Here is a 14,639-nt window from a genome sequence, read left to right as displayed (position 1 = left end):
AGAGTTTACATGTATTTCTCTGCAGGGTATGAGAGGGTTATTAGGTTGAATACCTTGGTCTCTGCTTCTTTCCTACTTTTGCAGGTGACAGTGAAAGCGAAGGGGAGGAAGAAGCTGAAACAGAGCAGGATAACGAGCATGTGGAGAGTAAAGAGGAAGTAGGTATATGAGCCATAGTTCCCAAAATTGTCTACATACCAGAAAGTAAAACTTTTCATTGTCCATTTTGACACCCTGAAAGACCATCCAAGCAGAGAATGTAGAGGTGCATGTGGTCCCACGTGAACACGCTTCATGGATAATAGGAGGGTACTTGAAAGAAGGAAAGGAGAATGCACTGACTTTCACTAAAAAGTGTCCTGCATTTCTTTTATTCATTTTCATGCTTGTCAGGCATGGTGGAGGGGGTTTGGTGACTTCTCTGTTCCTGCACAGAGACTGCCCAGAATCACATACACAGTCAGAGATAAATGGTGGATCTTTGATCCACTAGGCATATGCCAGGAAAATGGCACTTAGGGAAAATTGATTTGTCATCTAGGAAAGGCTAACCCTCTCTTTTTTCCCATATCAGAGCATATTTGGGCTGTGCACCCATTCTAAGGAAAAGGTTAGTTCTTTTAAGCCACAGCTGGGGCATTTGAGCCTATATTCTTTCTTTATTTGCTTCTGCACACAGACAAATAATACAATGAATTATTCAATACTTCTCTGAATTCTCCCTTAGCAGTCTCCCTGCAGTGACCTAACTGGCAAAAAAACTTCTACCAGCTGAGGATGAGGACGCAAACTTTTTTGTTGTGAAAATACAAACAAGCTCATATGCAAATGTGAAGTAGTGAATGCTGCTAATAAGTCTTATCCACATAAAGTGGCTTGGGAAAGCAAATTAAAGAAATGAAGTTGCAAATACAGTCTAATTAGAAATGATTGAGACTTCTGTGAAAGGGAGTTCTCATTACTTGCCCTGACTTTTTCTCCTCAAATATTAAACTGATGTCAGCCAATGAAAAAAGGAAGTTGAAAAACCCCCCACACATTATCTGACTGTCCTAACTTGCCCCCGTCTGGCTGTTTTTATCTGAATATTAGAGCTTGTCAAGATGCTCATTAGGAATAAGGCTCATAGTAGATTTATCTCCTTCTTTAATTAGTTACTCATTCAGTAACAGCTCCTCTATGCTTCTGAACTATTTCATTATTCATAAGGATTTACCAAGTAGATGTAAGCAGTTTTGGTTTGGTGTGGGTTTTTTTTTTTTTTTTTTGCCTAAGAGCTTATTCTGAATATGAGTTTAAATACTGTTTGTCTGGTTTGCTGGTCATATATCTCCTGGAAAAAACCTTGCTAAAGGGAAAGCAAGCAGGGAATGGATAATGAACTTTCAAACTGCCTTTTTATTTTTTTTTTTTGTATGAGATGTTTTGCACAATGTTTCCTGGTATTGATGTGATTTACAAACATTTTCACAGCTACATAACACATATCCATGCATGCTAGCAATACCAACCAAACTGAAACTTGGCTCTCTGCTTCTGTCAGGAAATGTTCAGAGTCCTATGAAAATAAAAGTCACCGTATCAACCATCTATTCTTTTCCATCCAAATCTTCAGCAAGTTTGAAGCTACATACACATCAGTATGCTCTCAGTTGGCAAATCCTTTTCAACTGACCTCATGTTCATTGCAGGTCTTCACTGCCTTTTTATCTCAGCCCAAACAACACTTGAGATTCTGCTTTGTGACCCAAGTGTGGCTGAGGGTTTGAAATGCCATGGGCACAGGTGCATTCAGGCAATTGTACTTCATTCTTTTTATAGCAGCTTTGGAAATGAGTCTGTTTGTCAGGAGCAAATAATTTCTTTGATGGCATTTGGTGGGACACACTTACATATGTTGAATTATTTGAATAACATAATAACGTAATAATTTGAATAACGTAACGTTGTAATGTAATGCCCAGTCATCAATGCCATGTCTCCATCCTTTCCTCTTGCTCCAGCTTTTCCTGTTCGGTGTTTTTTTTATGCAATGGCTGACTGCTTGACAGTTTGGCTTTGGTTCTCGCATCTGACATGGGTGAGGCTGTGCATTAATACACAGGAGCCTTTGACTGTGAAAGCTTCAGATACTGCTCTTATCCTCAGTTCACTGATGGTTGAGATCATCTCGGGCGGCAGGTGTAATATGTGTGCTCTTCTAATTCTGCTCTTGTAGGATTATGACTTGGAGACAGATGTGAATAAATTGAGGTCAAGGCCAGTGCTTGACCGGCCAGAAGACGACCTTGGACAATATGAGGCACTGTGTGCAGAACTTTCCCAGAATTTTCAGGTATGGTCGTAGCGCAGTTTCCTTTATTTGTGAATATTCCAGAATTTAAGAAATACTTGAAAGGGAGTATTGACAAGTAATATCTAGATTGGGCTATTTCAAAAGTGAACCTGTTAAGTCTTGTAGGACTGGAAAGCCAAAGATTATGACTTTTTTGCAGTAGTTTATTGGTGTGAATCATGAGTGATAAAAGGAATGATCTTTGATGCACATTTTTCTGGGTGTAGATTAAGTAAGCACTGTTGAATCAATTGCCACATGAGAGATCTGTCAGATAATTTGTATCCTTACTGGCAATTTCAACAGCAATATCAAGATCAGAACGAGATGTGAAAAATAAATAGTGTCAACTAGTGGTTTGAAGGAAGAGGAGAAGATTGCACTGCCACTGACTGAAATGAACAGTTCAAATAATTTTTTCCTAGTGATGTTTGGGACAAAAAATTAGGGAATATTGCACTCATCACAAGTTTTGGAATTTAGGAGAACTGAAAACCCTGTTTCAAATATTAATCTGAAAAAGATCACTGGTTTAATGTATCTCCTGTAGACACAATATTGTGATATTGATTGTGACCTTAAGTAGTCAAATGGGATTAAATCATACTCCTGCATGAAGGTGGGGTGGAGTTTTGCATGACAGATTGGCCACCTTTACCCTCCTGTAACATTTATATTTTTTAAAAAATGCCTTGCAAAGTATCTTCCCTTCTTTGTTCGAATGATTGGTTTTGGTTGAGTCATGTCCAATTGGACCCTTTTGGTTTCTGAGAACTTCTGTTGAAACAGCTTTGTGGATAGAGAAATGCTGGCAGGGGGTCCATGCACTGATTTTGCTCTGGCTGTTTGGGTTGAGTACAGTTTTTGGGAGATGTGTAAATATTTCCTCTTTTCCTCCTTGAAAGCTTTCCTCTGGAAGGAGGCACAATCTGTCAGTAGTTTCTTTTAATTTCTTCTGCTTTTTAAATTTAAAGGAGCTTGAATTTGAGTCTGAGGAAAAGAAGAGCTTGGAGGAGAGGACTGAGAGTCTTCCCTCTGCTCCCTCTCATTTCATTCCAAGTGCTACTTTCGTGAAACATCCAAACTGCAGATGGAGAAACCAAAGTGTCACAGAGATGGGACCAAATCCAGGGGAACAGGATTTCAAAGTCCCATTGCAGAGCTGCAGAAAGAAGGAGGAATACAGATGGGATAAGAATGATGAAAAGAGAGACATTGCTGAAGAAGCTCAGGATAAAGACTTCTGTGAGGAGGAAGATCCAGCCAGGAGTCAAGTGTTTGCTTTGTACCCTCTCCCAAAAGATGCTGCTTGGTACAAAAAAATGTTTTACCCTCACTGTGAGGTCTCAATCAATCCTAGTCCTGAAGGGAGGCTGGAGAGCTCAGATATAGTTAGAAATCTTCTGGAGAAGCACCGAGGGGATATCCCATTCCACAGCCCTCATTTCTGTGCAGCCAGGGCCAAAAGTCTGAAGTCCATCCCAGGCTACAGAGACCTGGCATTCCCGGATTTCTGGGGTCACCAGCCACCTCCTTACAGCAAGCCCGTGTTGGAGCGCAAGAATGGGGTCCAAAGGTGATTGTGCTTTAATGTCATGAGAGCATTGAGAGCTCTTGGGCTCAAAACTGGCTTACGTAGGGTCTGACTCTAACATCTCTGAATGTCTTAGGAAGTTATAGAACAAATTTTGTGGCTACCCAATGATTTATTTCAATTGATAAATTGATAAATTCATCAATATACCTGTATTTGTAATGGGACTCTAAGCTGGGTTGTGAATCTGTGACCTTGTTAGAACACAAATGAGAACAAGTTCATTTTAGAGATGGAGAAACCTCTGTGTCCTTTTGGGATATGTTTTTACCTTCAGTCTTACTCTTTATTCAGCCACTTCAGTGCTTGCAGCATTGGTCCCATCTGCTTCTTTCAGGGAAAATCCTATCTGTCCTCTCAGGAAGGACCTCATTATTTAGGTGTTCAGATGAGTGGGAAGTTGTGTTTTGAAGTTGTTCTAGGAGAGAAAGCTCTTATAAACTACAGTTCTTTTGTTCTAAGTAGGGCTGTATGCAGTGACTTTACATTTCTTTTTAGTGGTATAGGGGATTATTAGCAGGAAGCAAAGATGGTGGATTCTATGCCAAACTTTAGAGTTGATCAACACTAATCAAATGGCATTTGTCAAGACCACTGATTTCTGACTGCTAGAGAGAATGATTCTTTCTGCAGTAAATATATAAGCTAGAAATCTTATTTAGAGGGAAAATCACTCTACCATCTTGTTGCACTGTTGCTCTAAAAGCTCTGCTTTTATGGCCACAACAACATGTGTAACTCTACAGCTAAAATGGGACTAATCATATCATGCTTCAAGGCATAATGTCATTGCTTCAAAGGTCAGGAAGAAAATCTGGTATTCCACATTTGATCATCTTCAGGGATCAGAGAAGCTCTGTTTAATAATGAGTAGAAATAGGTTTGACTTAGAGTCAATATTCACTATGAGTCGGACTACTAGGTTTGCAAGTTATGGCAGATATTTCCTCACGGGGTAAGAATAGCCACTTGGGAGTTGGAACTGATTGGGAAGAACTGGGGATAAATCAAATTTGACACAACCCAGTAGTGAATAAAAAATTTTGCAGAGTCAGTCATTTAACCCAAAAGGCAACTCGTTGTAGTGGGGATGGAGCAGAACTCTTGTCACAATGGGAAATAAAAGTTCACCTGGAATTAGCACATGAAAGTCCTTTCTTGCTAGTCCTTAAAAATAATTTCCTAAGACTCTTCATATTTCTTCTAGAAGAATACTCTATATCCAGATTTCTCACAGTGTCATTAAGATTTGCTGCTTTCTTTTTCCTAGGGACAAAGTCCTTGATGATGTTCGCCGCCTAATCCAGCCGGGGGATGTGATAGGAAGAACTGTGTTTGATTTAGATGATCCCAGGTGGGTCACTTAAATTGAGTGCTGCAACCAGTGGCCCTGTCAGTGAGCTCAGTTTACTTGATCAACTCTGATAAAGGCCAAGAAGTAACACAGGAGGTAAAGGCCTAACAGAGAAAATACACAGGAGGGATAAATTCCTGGTAGGAGACGGCAGGGAGAGGATTTGTTGTGGAAGTCACTGGCGCAGGAGAGCATCAAAACTTTGACAGAACAAGGAAAATCCATATATCAAAGGGGACTGTAGATTGTCCCTGGATATGTCTCAATTGCATGCAGTGATTTGGAACAGAGGTGTGCAGACCAGTGCTGGGAATTTTATCTATGAATCCAGCTTTTTCATTCCCTGAAGCAGCATTTCCCCCTGAGTGGCTGCACAGCCAGTGTCACAGGTTGTAGATGTACCCTAAGTGTGACACTCACAATGTTTCTGAATAAAAACCCTAAACATCTGGCCTTGTGAACTGCTTTAAGTGCTCAGCTATGGTCTGTGAGAAGATGTAGGACCAGGCAGCTGAGAGGGTTCCAAATTGAAAGAGATTGCATTCAGAGGAAGGATAAGTGACTTGGGGAACATTCTTTGGAGTAAAATAGAGGTAAAAGTTTGAGGTAGGAGAAAGTTATGAAGTTGCTTAGGATTAATTTAAGGGTTTTTTAAGCAGTTGGAGAAGGAAACTCTACAGATGAGGGAAGAGCAAATATACAGTAATTCTATAAAAGTGCCTTCTGTAATTAATGAAATAATAGGAATAGTCCAGTGGGAAAGTAACTGGAATAAAGAAAGCAAACATAGATAGTTACAAAAGAGACTACTAGGAAAAGGAAAGATGTGATTTAGAATTAATAAGTAAGAGTAGAGAGAAAAGCTGCATCAGATAGGAAGGTTAGGGATTTGTTCACCTCTTCCTCCTTCCCAGAGTCTTGCTTATAAAAAAATTTTTAAAGCCAATTTTAGCCTAAAAAAGGTGCTGGGAAAGGCTTGTCTTTGAAGCAACCTGCTACAGGTGTCCTTGCTTTGCTTTACAGCAGTCACTTAAGCCCAGGTGCTCCAGGCTGTCTGACATTTTTCTCCAAGTTTGAGTCGGGAAACCTTCGGAAAGCGATCCAAGTGCGTGAGTAAGTACCCCTGCAGCAGGCCTGTGCCAGCCTGCCTTGGGCTGTGACCACAGCATGGAATGGTGGCCTTCTCCTGGGTTTGGAAAGGGTCAGCCAGGGAAGCAGGTTAGATGATGTGGAGCTTATTATGCCTTCTTAACACCTGGATGTCACGGAAGGAACATGATTAAGAAAATGGAGCTCAAAATATTTGGACTATTATAGTGTGAGTATTTAATGGTGTTTGGTGATGCTCACAAAATATCAATCAATCTGACTGCATTGCCTGCTGTCAGCGTGTTCAGTGGCAGACAGGAGCTGTTCATGGCCGCTGCTTTTGTTCTTCTTTTATTCTTCTTTGCAGGTTTGAGTATGACCTAATTATGAATGCGGATGTGAACAGCAGCCAGCACCACCAATGGTTCTACTTTGAGGTCTGTCACATGAGGTCGGCAGTTCCCTATCGCTTCAACATCATCAACTGTGAGAAGTTCAACAGCCAGTTTAATTACGGTATGAGCCTTTGGGGAATTGGGGTAGCCGTCTCTTCACAAGAATATCTTTTTAATGCCATAAAGGTTTCCAACTCTCCATGTCTGTAAGTTTAAGGGAGACTGTAAATTCAATCTTATCTGCCCTGAAATCCACTGAAAAAGTCACTTTAGATTTGTCAAAGAGCCTTTGTCTATCCTCAGGAGGACTGAAGAGCAAACTGGATATTGAGACCTGGGAGAGGATTTGTGGGGGGAAATAAATGTCGCTGTTGTTTATAGACCAGAACTGAGGAAGAATGGCACTAGGGTTTGAGAGAGCTGGGGGGGAAAGACAATCTGTTGGAACTGAATGAGAAGCATAGGATTGGAAAGTACTTCTAAGATTTAAATAAATGTGATAATCCTCAAACAAATATTCATGATTCTTTGGTTTTATCTAGTAAGACATCTTCAGACCTAGTGAAATTTCTGTTGATATTAATGATGATAAGAAATTTTGTTCCTTGCAGCCTTTGAGCTCCTGTCATGGTTCAGGAGGAAAGCAGCATTGCTCAGAAACAGGCAGGACAAATCCCAGCTTTCAATACCCATTTTACAAGAGGAATGATTTCTTCTGCAAGGAGACTGTGGATTGAATTCTTAGCTGGCATAGGCCGGGGAATTTTTTGGTTTGTTTCCATGGAGCTCTGTTAATTTACACCAGCTCAACACCTGACTTAGAATGTTTAATAAGTCCATAGCATTAGACTTTGCATTCCTCTGAAGCCCTGTGGCTACAGCCTTTAGCATCACCAGGACAACTCTCTCAGGATCAATGTGCCTATAACAAACAGAATTAGGAGTTGGAATCACTTGTCGCTTGTATGTGTGAAACTGGCTGGATGAGTGACATGATGAGTTAAAAGGCATTTACTCTTTAACCCAAAGGGCTGTAGTTCAAGTATTCATATAGATGCCAACTGAAAATGATTTTTTTCCTTTGGTCATCTTATACTGCTTACCTGAGTTACCCAACAATTCAGTGAGGTGTGTATGGTAGGAACCTGAAGATGAAGGATGTTGATGTCCTGTTTTAAACCACAATTCAATCCTTAATGTAGCCCCTAGTACCTCCACAGCCAGAGATTCAGGCTATTATTGGTTGAAGGTTGTTTGTTATCTGCTAGTTTGGCTGTTGTCAGCATTTATAATCTCATTTTGAGTACCTGAAATTGTACATGACTCACATGTTCAAGCATGCAATGAAAAATATATTTGGAAGAGAAATGTGAAAATACCATCTGGAGTAAGGAGAGTGGCTAAGCCATGGCTCGCTTTTGGCTGGCTTGTTCATGGGGTTGGCTATTAAATAAATCCTCTGTGGGTTCCTTCTGCTGCTCCAAGCGGGCAGTGAAGCTCCAGCTTTTCTGGCTTGGCTGAGTGAGGCTCATTACCCCTTCCAGCACATGCATAACCTTTACACAGGGCAGTGGTAAGACATGCTATTTATTTGTCACATTCCCTCTGCACTTTCCTGGGCTAATGCCCATGCTCTAAGACAAAAAGCCTCCAGTTGTGATGTAGTGCCAAAGTGCCCTGGGTGGCAATTCTTTACAGCTCCTGGTTACTTTTCTGGTTTGTTTTCCCCCCCCCCCCCCTTTTGCTCTTGGTTAGATGGCACTAACCATCTTTCAAACCATGAAACTTTGACTTTCAAACCATGACTTTCAAATCAGTAGAAAGGATATTTAATGAAATAGCTGTGGCCAGGAGCAGAGCAAGGCAGGAGGCACAGTCTCCACCTCTCTCCTTTCCCCTTTTTCACTAACTCACTCTATCATGGGAAATAATGGGATTTCATCAGAACCCTGATTTAAGTTTGTTTTCTAAAACTGAACATTTCCATAGGGGAAATAGAAAGGAGAAACTGATTTTTTTTTTTTTTTTTTTTTTTAATGAAAATGAGATGGCCAACTAATATCAGCCATTGCTCTGAGACAGACAGTTTGATGTGTGAGTCCTTTGGACTCAGAGAAGGGCAGGAGCTGGCATTTGGGATATTGAGACCCCTGAAGACACCGAGCCCCACATCTCTAATGAACTGGGGATCTAGAAAGGCCTGTGTCTCTTAAAATCATGGTGGCCACATCCTGGTACCAAACACAGAGCTGGCTCTTGTACATAGCTCACAGCACTGGTTCAGAAAACATCAATACAGAGGTTACTCCTGGCTGTGGTGAGTAAGTGCTTCCCCACAGCACAGCCAAAGGTGAGCTGGAAAGGCATTGCTGCTGGTAATCCCTGGGTCCAACTGTGCTGGGGAATTTAACACACAAACCCAGAGGAAGAAGAGAACTGAATAGCTGCTAATGCAAATACAGCATTAGTATTAATGATTTTCAAGCATCACCTCCCCCCAGCACAAGAACAGCCAAGAGAAGGCTCAGGGAGCAACTTATCAGCATGCAAAAATATTTGGGAGGGCATTTTTCTCTTTCTTATGTGTGCTCTCACAGAAGTGCTGCCAGCATCATTGCTGGGCTCAGCTGTGGATGTGCTGGGTCCACTGGAGCTGCTGACAGGAGCCTCCCCTGCAGCCCCTCACCAGGGACACCCTCTGCAGAGAGCTCTACTGGGGTGGGCAGCATCCTCACCTTGCCTTAAAGAGCAGGCAGGTGTGTACAGCACAGGAAATTGATATAAAAACTCCCTGCAGGTGGGCTGCCTTCACTGAGCTGCGAGTAATGGATGCGCAGCTCAGATCAGAGAAAGCCTCACTCCTCAGGACATGAAATAGTAATATTTTGGAGGTCAGGAAGAAGTTCATGCTCTGGGATAATGCAGTACAAAGATGGATGTTAGTGTTATCAGTATTTGTGACTTGTAGGTGTTATTTAGATCTAATAGGAAGTTTGAAACCTTCTTCTAGTTTTGCTTGCTATTTTCTGAAGGCAGGGCTCTGGATGCACCACACATCACTGATGCTATGGTAGAATTAAGAGTTCAATAATAGTGCAGCCAAGTATAAAATATTGGACTAACCAAATTACTGATCTGTCTTAATTCATATTCTTTCCTTTCCCTTTCTCTGCTTGTAAACAAAATGCTTTGCAAAGACCAGAAGAATTATTTATTTTTTAATAAACTCCATTCAGCTCATTTCTTCTGGAGGGGCTTTTTGTAGAGACATGGTTGTCTCAGAATAAAACACAGGGCTTTGAGATGTATTTACTCTGTATAAACTATGAGCAGAGAGAGCACTGACAAAGTAATGATGCTTCTTGTTTAGCCTTTTCCTTCCCACTCCTGTCTTTTCCAGCCAGGGAAGTCACATCACCTGAAATTGTCTTGTTTTCTGTAGGCATGCAGCTGGTCATGTACTCAGTGAGGGAAGCTTTCCAGGGCAGGCCTCGCTGGATTCGGGCAGGCCAGGAGATCTGCTATTACAAGTAAGTGCACTTTTGGTGAATAATTTGTGCCTTCCTTTCTCCACTGTTTCACTCCTGTTAACTGCACTGATGTCATGAGCCTCTCACCACCAGTGCCCCTTATTTCAAATGTCTCTAAATTGGTGCTGGCTCAATGTGTTGTGTGCTTCCAGCTTCAGAAAACAGCTGCAAATGAGATCTCACTATTACATGCCAGGGAATATGCAGAATTCACTTGCCCAGGGGGAATGAGAAGGAAAGAAGTACTGTAGTTGGCTTTTCCCCCTGTCTGGGAAGAAAAGAGCTGGATGGGATCACTGTTTTTCTGTTGCATACATTGACTTTTGTAAGAGATGATGTAGCAGCTGAGGAGCTAAAGAAAGGGTTGGATATACAACAGTGGTGTAAAGGAATCCTGACAAACTCAGTGCTGATATCTGTGCAAGCTCCCTGTTTCAGGCTGGTTTTACAGTGTGCCAGAGCCTCAGAAGAAAATTTCAAGTTGTCCCAATTTCTGTCTGTTGTAATTTACTTTTTGAGGGGGTGGAGAGGGGTTGAAGGCACAGATTATCCTCTCTCAACCTGGCATCTGTCTACAGCAATTTGAGTAGCTATTTTATTTTGTTTCAAGTACTCTTTGCTAACCTTCGTGCACCTGACTGTAACGTTTTGTACCTCAAAAGCTCACGTACTGTGGTGGCTTCCCTTGACGTGCCTGTAATCCCTGACTTCTCTGAGTATGGGCTTCTGGTGGGGCAGACTTTTCATGCTGGATACCATTGCAGTGGCTTCCCATGTCATTAGCAAGGCAGCTATTGTGCAGTGATTAAACAGCAGCTGACTTCCAAGATTAAGCCATGATTGTGCAATTAAGCCTGTAATCAGATTCTTGTTCTGAATAAATGAGAGAATAGTTTTATTGATTTGGAATATTCTGTGTTTTCTAGCTGTACATTGACTTACGTGTCAACATAATCATCTAGGATAACTTGTTGCTGTCTCTCATTTACTGTGTGTTCCTGGTTCTCACATATTTTTGTACACACAAGAATGTGCATGCACACACATAAATACATTTTCACCTCGACTGAAACCTTAAAGTTTTTATTTCAGTGATCATAAAAGAGATTCTTAGTCATTAGAAATTATAGGGGGGAGAAATGTGAAAATAGGGTGGCTGAGACTGCTCAGGCTTTGTCTCAGAAGAGGAGGAGATGGGATGGCTACAGTGATATCACACTGCTAGTATTCTGGGGGAAGAGCACACTTCAGTTCCATTCACCCTGCTCTCAGGTATCCTAAGGTGGGGTTGCACATTTTGAAGGGAACCTCATCTAATTATTTTTACCAGGAGTTACTAATAAACCAGGAATTATTAATAAATATGGAAAAAGTGATACAGTTTCAAAAATACAGAGGAACACTAGGATGCTCTTAATTGCTTTTGCAGCAGGGCCTTTGCTGAGAGACACCTCTGAGCTGAAGGACAGGGGGAGGAAGAGCTCACTGGTGAGATGTCTGTGTGAAGCAGGTTGGCTGATCTTTGGCATTCATCTTCCCTGAAGATGGGGCAGTTCACTCGTAAAGATGAATGTTGTGGCACAGCTGTGTCACTGTGTACCTTCCTCATACGTCTCACAAGAGCTTTTATGTTGTGGAGAATATTAGCAGAGCTCTTGTCAAAAAGTAGCTGAGTGACACTTCTGCTCCATTTTATTGCCTCTCTGTGAAGTGACAGGATACACCCATGATAAACAGTTGCAGTTACAATCAGATCATCTCATTCTCTTGCTGTCTTGGCAGCTTTTATGCACTGAATAATATTCCTTTCTGGCAAATTATTTAAGGAACAATGGCAGCTGAGTGTTGAATTGGTGACAATGTGCTTGTGCCTTTGGTTTCATGGCTCATTCTAAGCTTATTATCCAACCTCCAGCCTTTTCAGAAAATAGTCAGGTCAGGTAGTAATGAGGTACATGGAGTGTTTTGTTCTCACATCACCACTAAAAACTTGGTTGTTTAGTGATCATAAAGATGTCAGAACTAGGTCTTCTCTTTCCAGCATCTTTATAATCACTTTGAATAAAATAAACATCATAATATTAGCAGGTCACCTCTAATGATATCTGTGAGAGGGTGAGACATCCATCTCACTCTGAGAGCACCTGGCCTTTGCAGTACTACTGAACACCTTAATGGCACAATGGCTGGGGCAATATTCTGCTTTGACTGGGCTTCTGCCTGAAATGTTGACAACAAAAATATGTTATCATGGATTTGGCCTTTGAAAAGGAAGTTGTTGTGCATTTTCCACTTGCCAACCTAGCAGACCCCAAAATAGCAGCCATGCCCAATACATTGTTAAATACTGCTTTTTATGGTGTGAACCAGGGTGTTACTGAAGCATCTTGCACTTAATAGCCACACTTAGAGATGTAAGGAGGTCAAGACATGGAAAATGGGGACACCAAACTCCAGGTGGGAAGTGTTTTGGACCAAGGGAATACAGCAGCAGATTAGAAGAGATAAACATTTTACTTTCCCTTTGAACTCTGTTTTGAAGTGGCCCAGAAGTCAGGGATATTGAAACTTTCTTTGCCCATTTTAGTCTAAGCTGAAAATGCCATATTCCATCATCTAACAGTGCTTTTTACTACACTAAATGCTGCAGATAGGAAGTCTAAAGACTAGATGGCCAGGAGACATTGTTCCTGAATCACTTGGTGCTTTTGAATTCCTCAGTTACAACCCAGCTCCTTTCCTGCCTGCATCTTTGTCCAAGTTGCTTCACCTATGTCGGTTTCCCCCCCCCTACAAAGGGTGGAAAATTAGAGTCACTAATCTACTACCCAAAGAATATAATAGATAAATGGGGAAGCATGTTTTAATTAGATAGTGTTTGCAAAAGATTTTTTTAAACTCAAAAATTATCTTGCAGAGTGAAAGATAAGTAGTATTATAATTATTATTAATTAACTCTTCATCACTACTGTGCTGGAAATATAATACTTGTGTGGTTTTTTTCTGACAGAGAGCAGCAAGCAAAGTGGTTTCACTACCACAAACTGACTGAAAGGTGCAGGAGATACAGCTTGTGTGTTCATTGAGAAGACTGTGCATTGGTCTCTTTTTTTCTTCCCAATAACCAGTGTGTTATCTTCTAGAAAGCATCAGAGACCTTCAATGTGTTTTTGAAAGAGAAGACAAATAAGGTGGTGGGGGCCAGATGTTGCCAGAATCTTTTTTTCCTTTCCATTTCCTTGTTTGTTACTTTAGGCTCCATGCTGATATGGTAGGGTGTTGTGATGAAAAAGTGGTGAGGAACTAAAAAACATCAATCCTGGTGGAAGAAAAAGGAAGCAGTAGAGCTATTTTGGCTTGACAGCAGTAGGAGGAGAGGGAGGCACAGAGGAAAAATGTTATTTTTTTTTTTTTTTTAGGTTTCTTTTAAAAGTATTCAGAGCTACTGCTTTGTATGATGGATTGTGAGGAGACCAGATTATATGCAATAAAAGTACAAGATCATTTACACTGCTTACACACAGGGGATTTTTCTTTTTAATGCATGAGTGAAGAATATCGAAGCCTCCCAAAGCCACCTGTAAAGTTCCTGTTACTGCCAGATAGCTTGCTGTAGATGGAAGCAGGTGTCAAGAAGTGATCCAAAAGTCTGGAAATGTCTTTTCTGGGTGGTTAGTTAGGTGGAACAGCAGAGATGCTCAGAACAAGAATGAAATGTGCTGCTGAGCAGTGCTGTGCATCCCTTCCCTACCCTGGGGATCATGTCTGAGCAGGCAGGAGTAAAGAACTGAACTACCAGTGTGCCATCAGGGTCAGAGGTGTTTCCTGCTACAAAACCCTTGGGTTAAGTGGCTATTTTAGGGGAGAGAGACACTTTTGGCTGCACAATTACAGACTACAGAGGGAGAAGTCTTTGCTTTGGAGTATTAGGGACAGGTGGGAATTGTCTGTGTGAGATATTTAGGCAGTACCTGCCTGCAAAGACCTACTTCCTCCCACACCTCTAACCACAAATGTGAATTTGGAGGGGAGGACTTAGAAGAATTCAGCACTTTTGTGACACTCTTTATGAATAAGATCTAACCTTCCAAGTGACACTGAGTATAATAGAGGCCATGGAGATGAGCATTTTCCTTCTGTACTATGCAGGAAATGGTTCTTAATTATCCTTCCTTGTTAAAATTAATAGGAACTATATTAAATGTCATTGTTCTGACTTCAAGAAATACCAGATTTTAACTTTTGATCCACTGAAATACACATATAAATGCTACTAAGTACATGTTTCTATATTTGTGGGTTTATTGAAATTTTTTTCTCTCCGAGTCTCTTTGTTCAATAT

General features: G+C 41.1%; 1 protein-coding gene across 1 annotated transcript in view; it reads left to right on the top strand.

The window, feature by feature from the left end:
• The window catches only part of AGBL1 (AGBL carboxypeptidase 1), a 276,286-nt gene that overhangs the window by 62,895 nt on the left and 198,752 nt on the right, over positions 1-14,639 (top strand). Inside the window, exons 9-15 of the mRNA XM_042039542.1 lie at positions 85-158; positions 2,219-2,335; positions 3,310-3,911; positions 5,200-5,283; positions 6,310-6,396; positions 6,740-6,888; positions 10,210-10,297. Coding sequence (XP_041895476.1) covers positions 85-158; positions 2,219-2,335; positions 3,310-3,911; positions 5,200-5,283; positions 6,310-6,396; positions 6,740-6,888; positions 10,210-10,297 — 1,201 coding nt within the window. The remainder of the gene's footprint in view (positions 1-84; positions 159-2,218; positions 2,336-3,309; positions 3,912-5,199; positions 5,284-6,309; positions 6,397-6,739; positions 6,889-10,209; positions 10,298-14,639) is intronic.

This window comes from Corvus kubaryi, unplaced genomic scaffold, assembly GCF_017639235.1.
Source record: "Corvus kubaryi isolate FWS band 111438036 unplaced genomic scaffold, C.kubaryi_AGA036_p1.0 37394, whole genome shotgun sequence".
Taxonomy (NCBI): Eukaryota; Metazoa; Chordata; class Aves; order Passeriformes; family Corvidae; genus Corvus; species Corvus kubaryi.
Note: the sequence above shows the minus strand (reverse complement) of the source record. Positions and strands in the feature narration are given on the sequence as shown.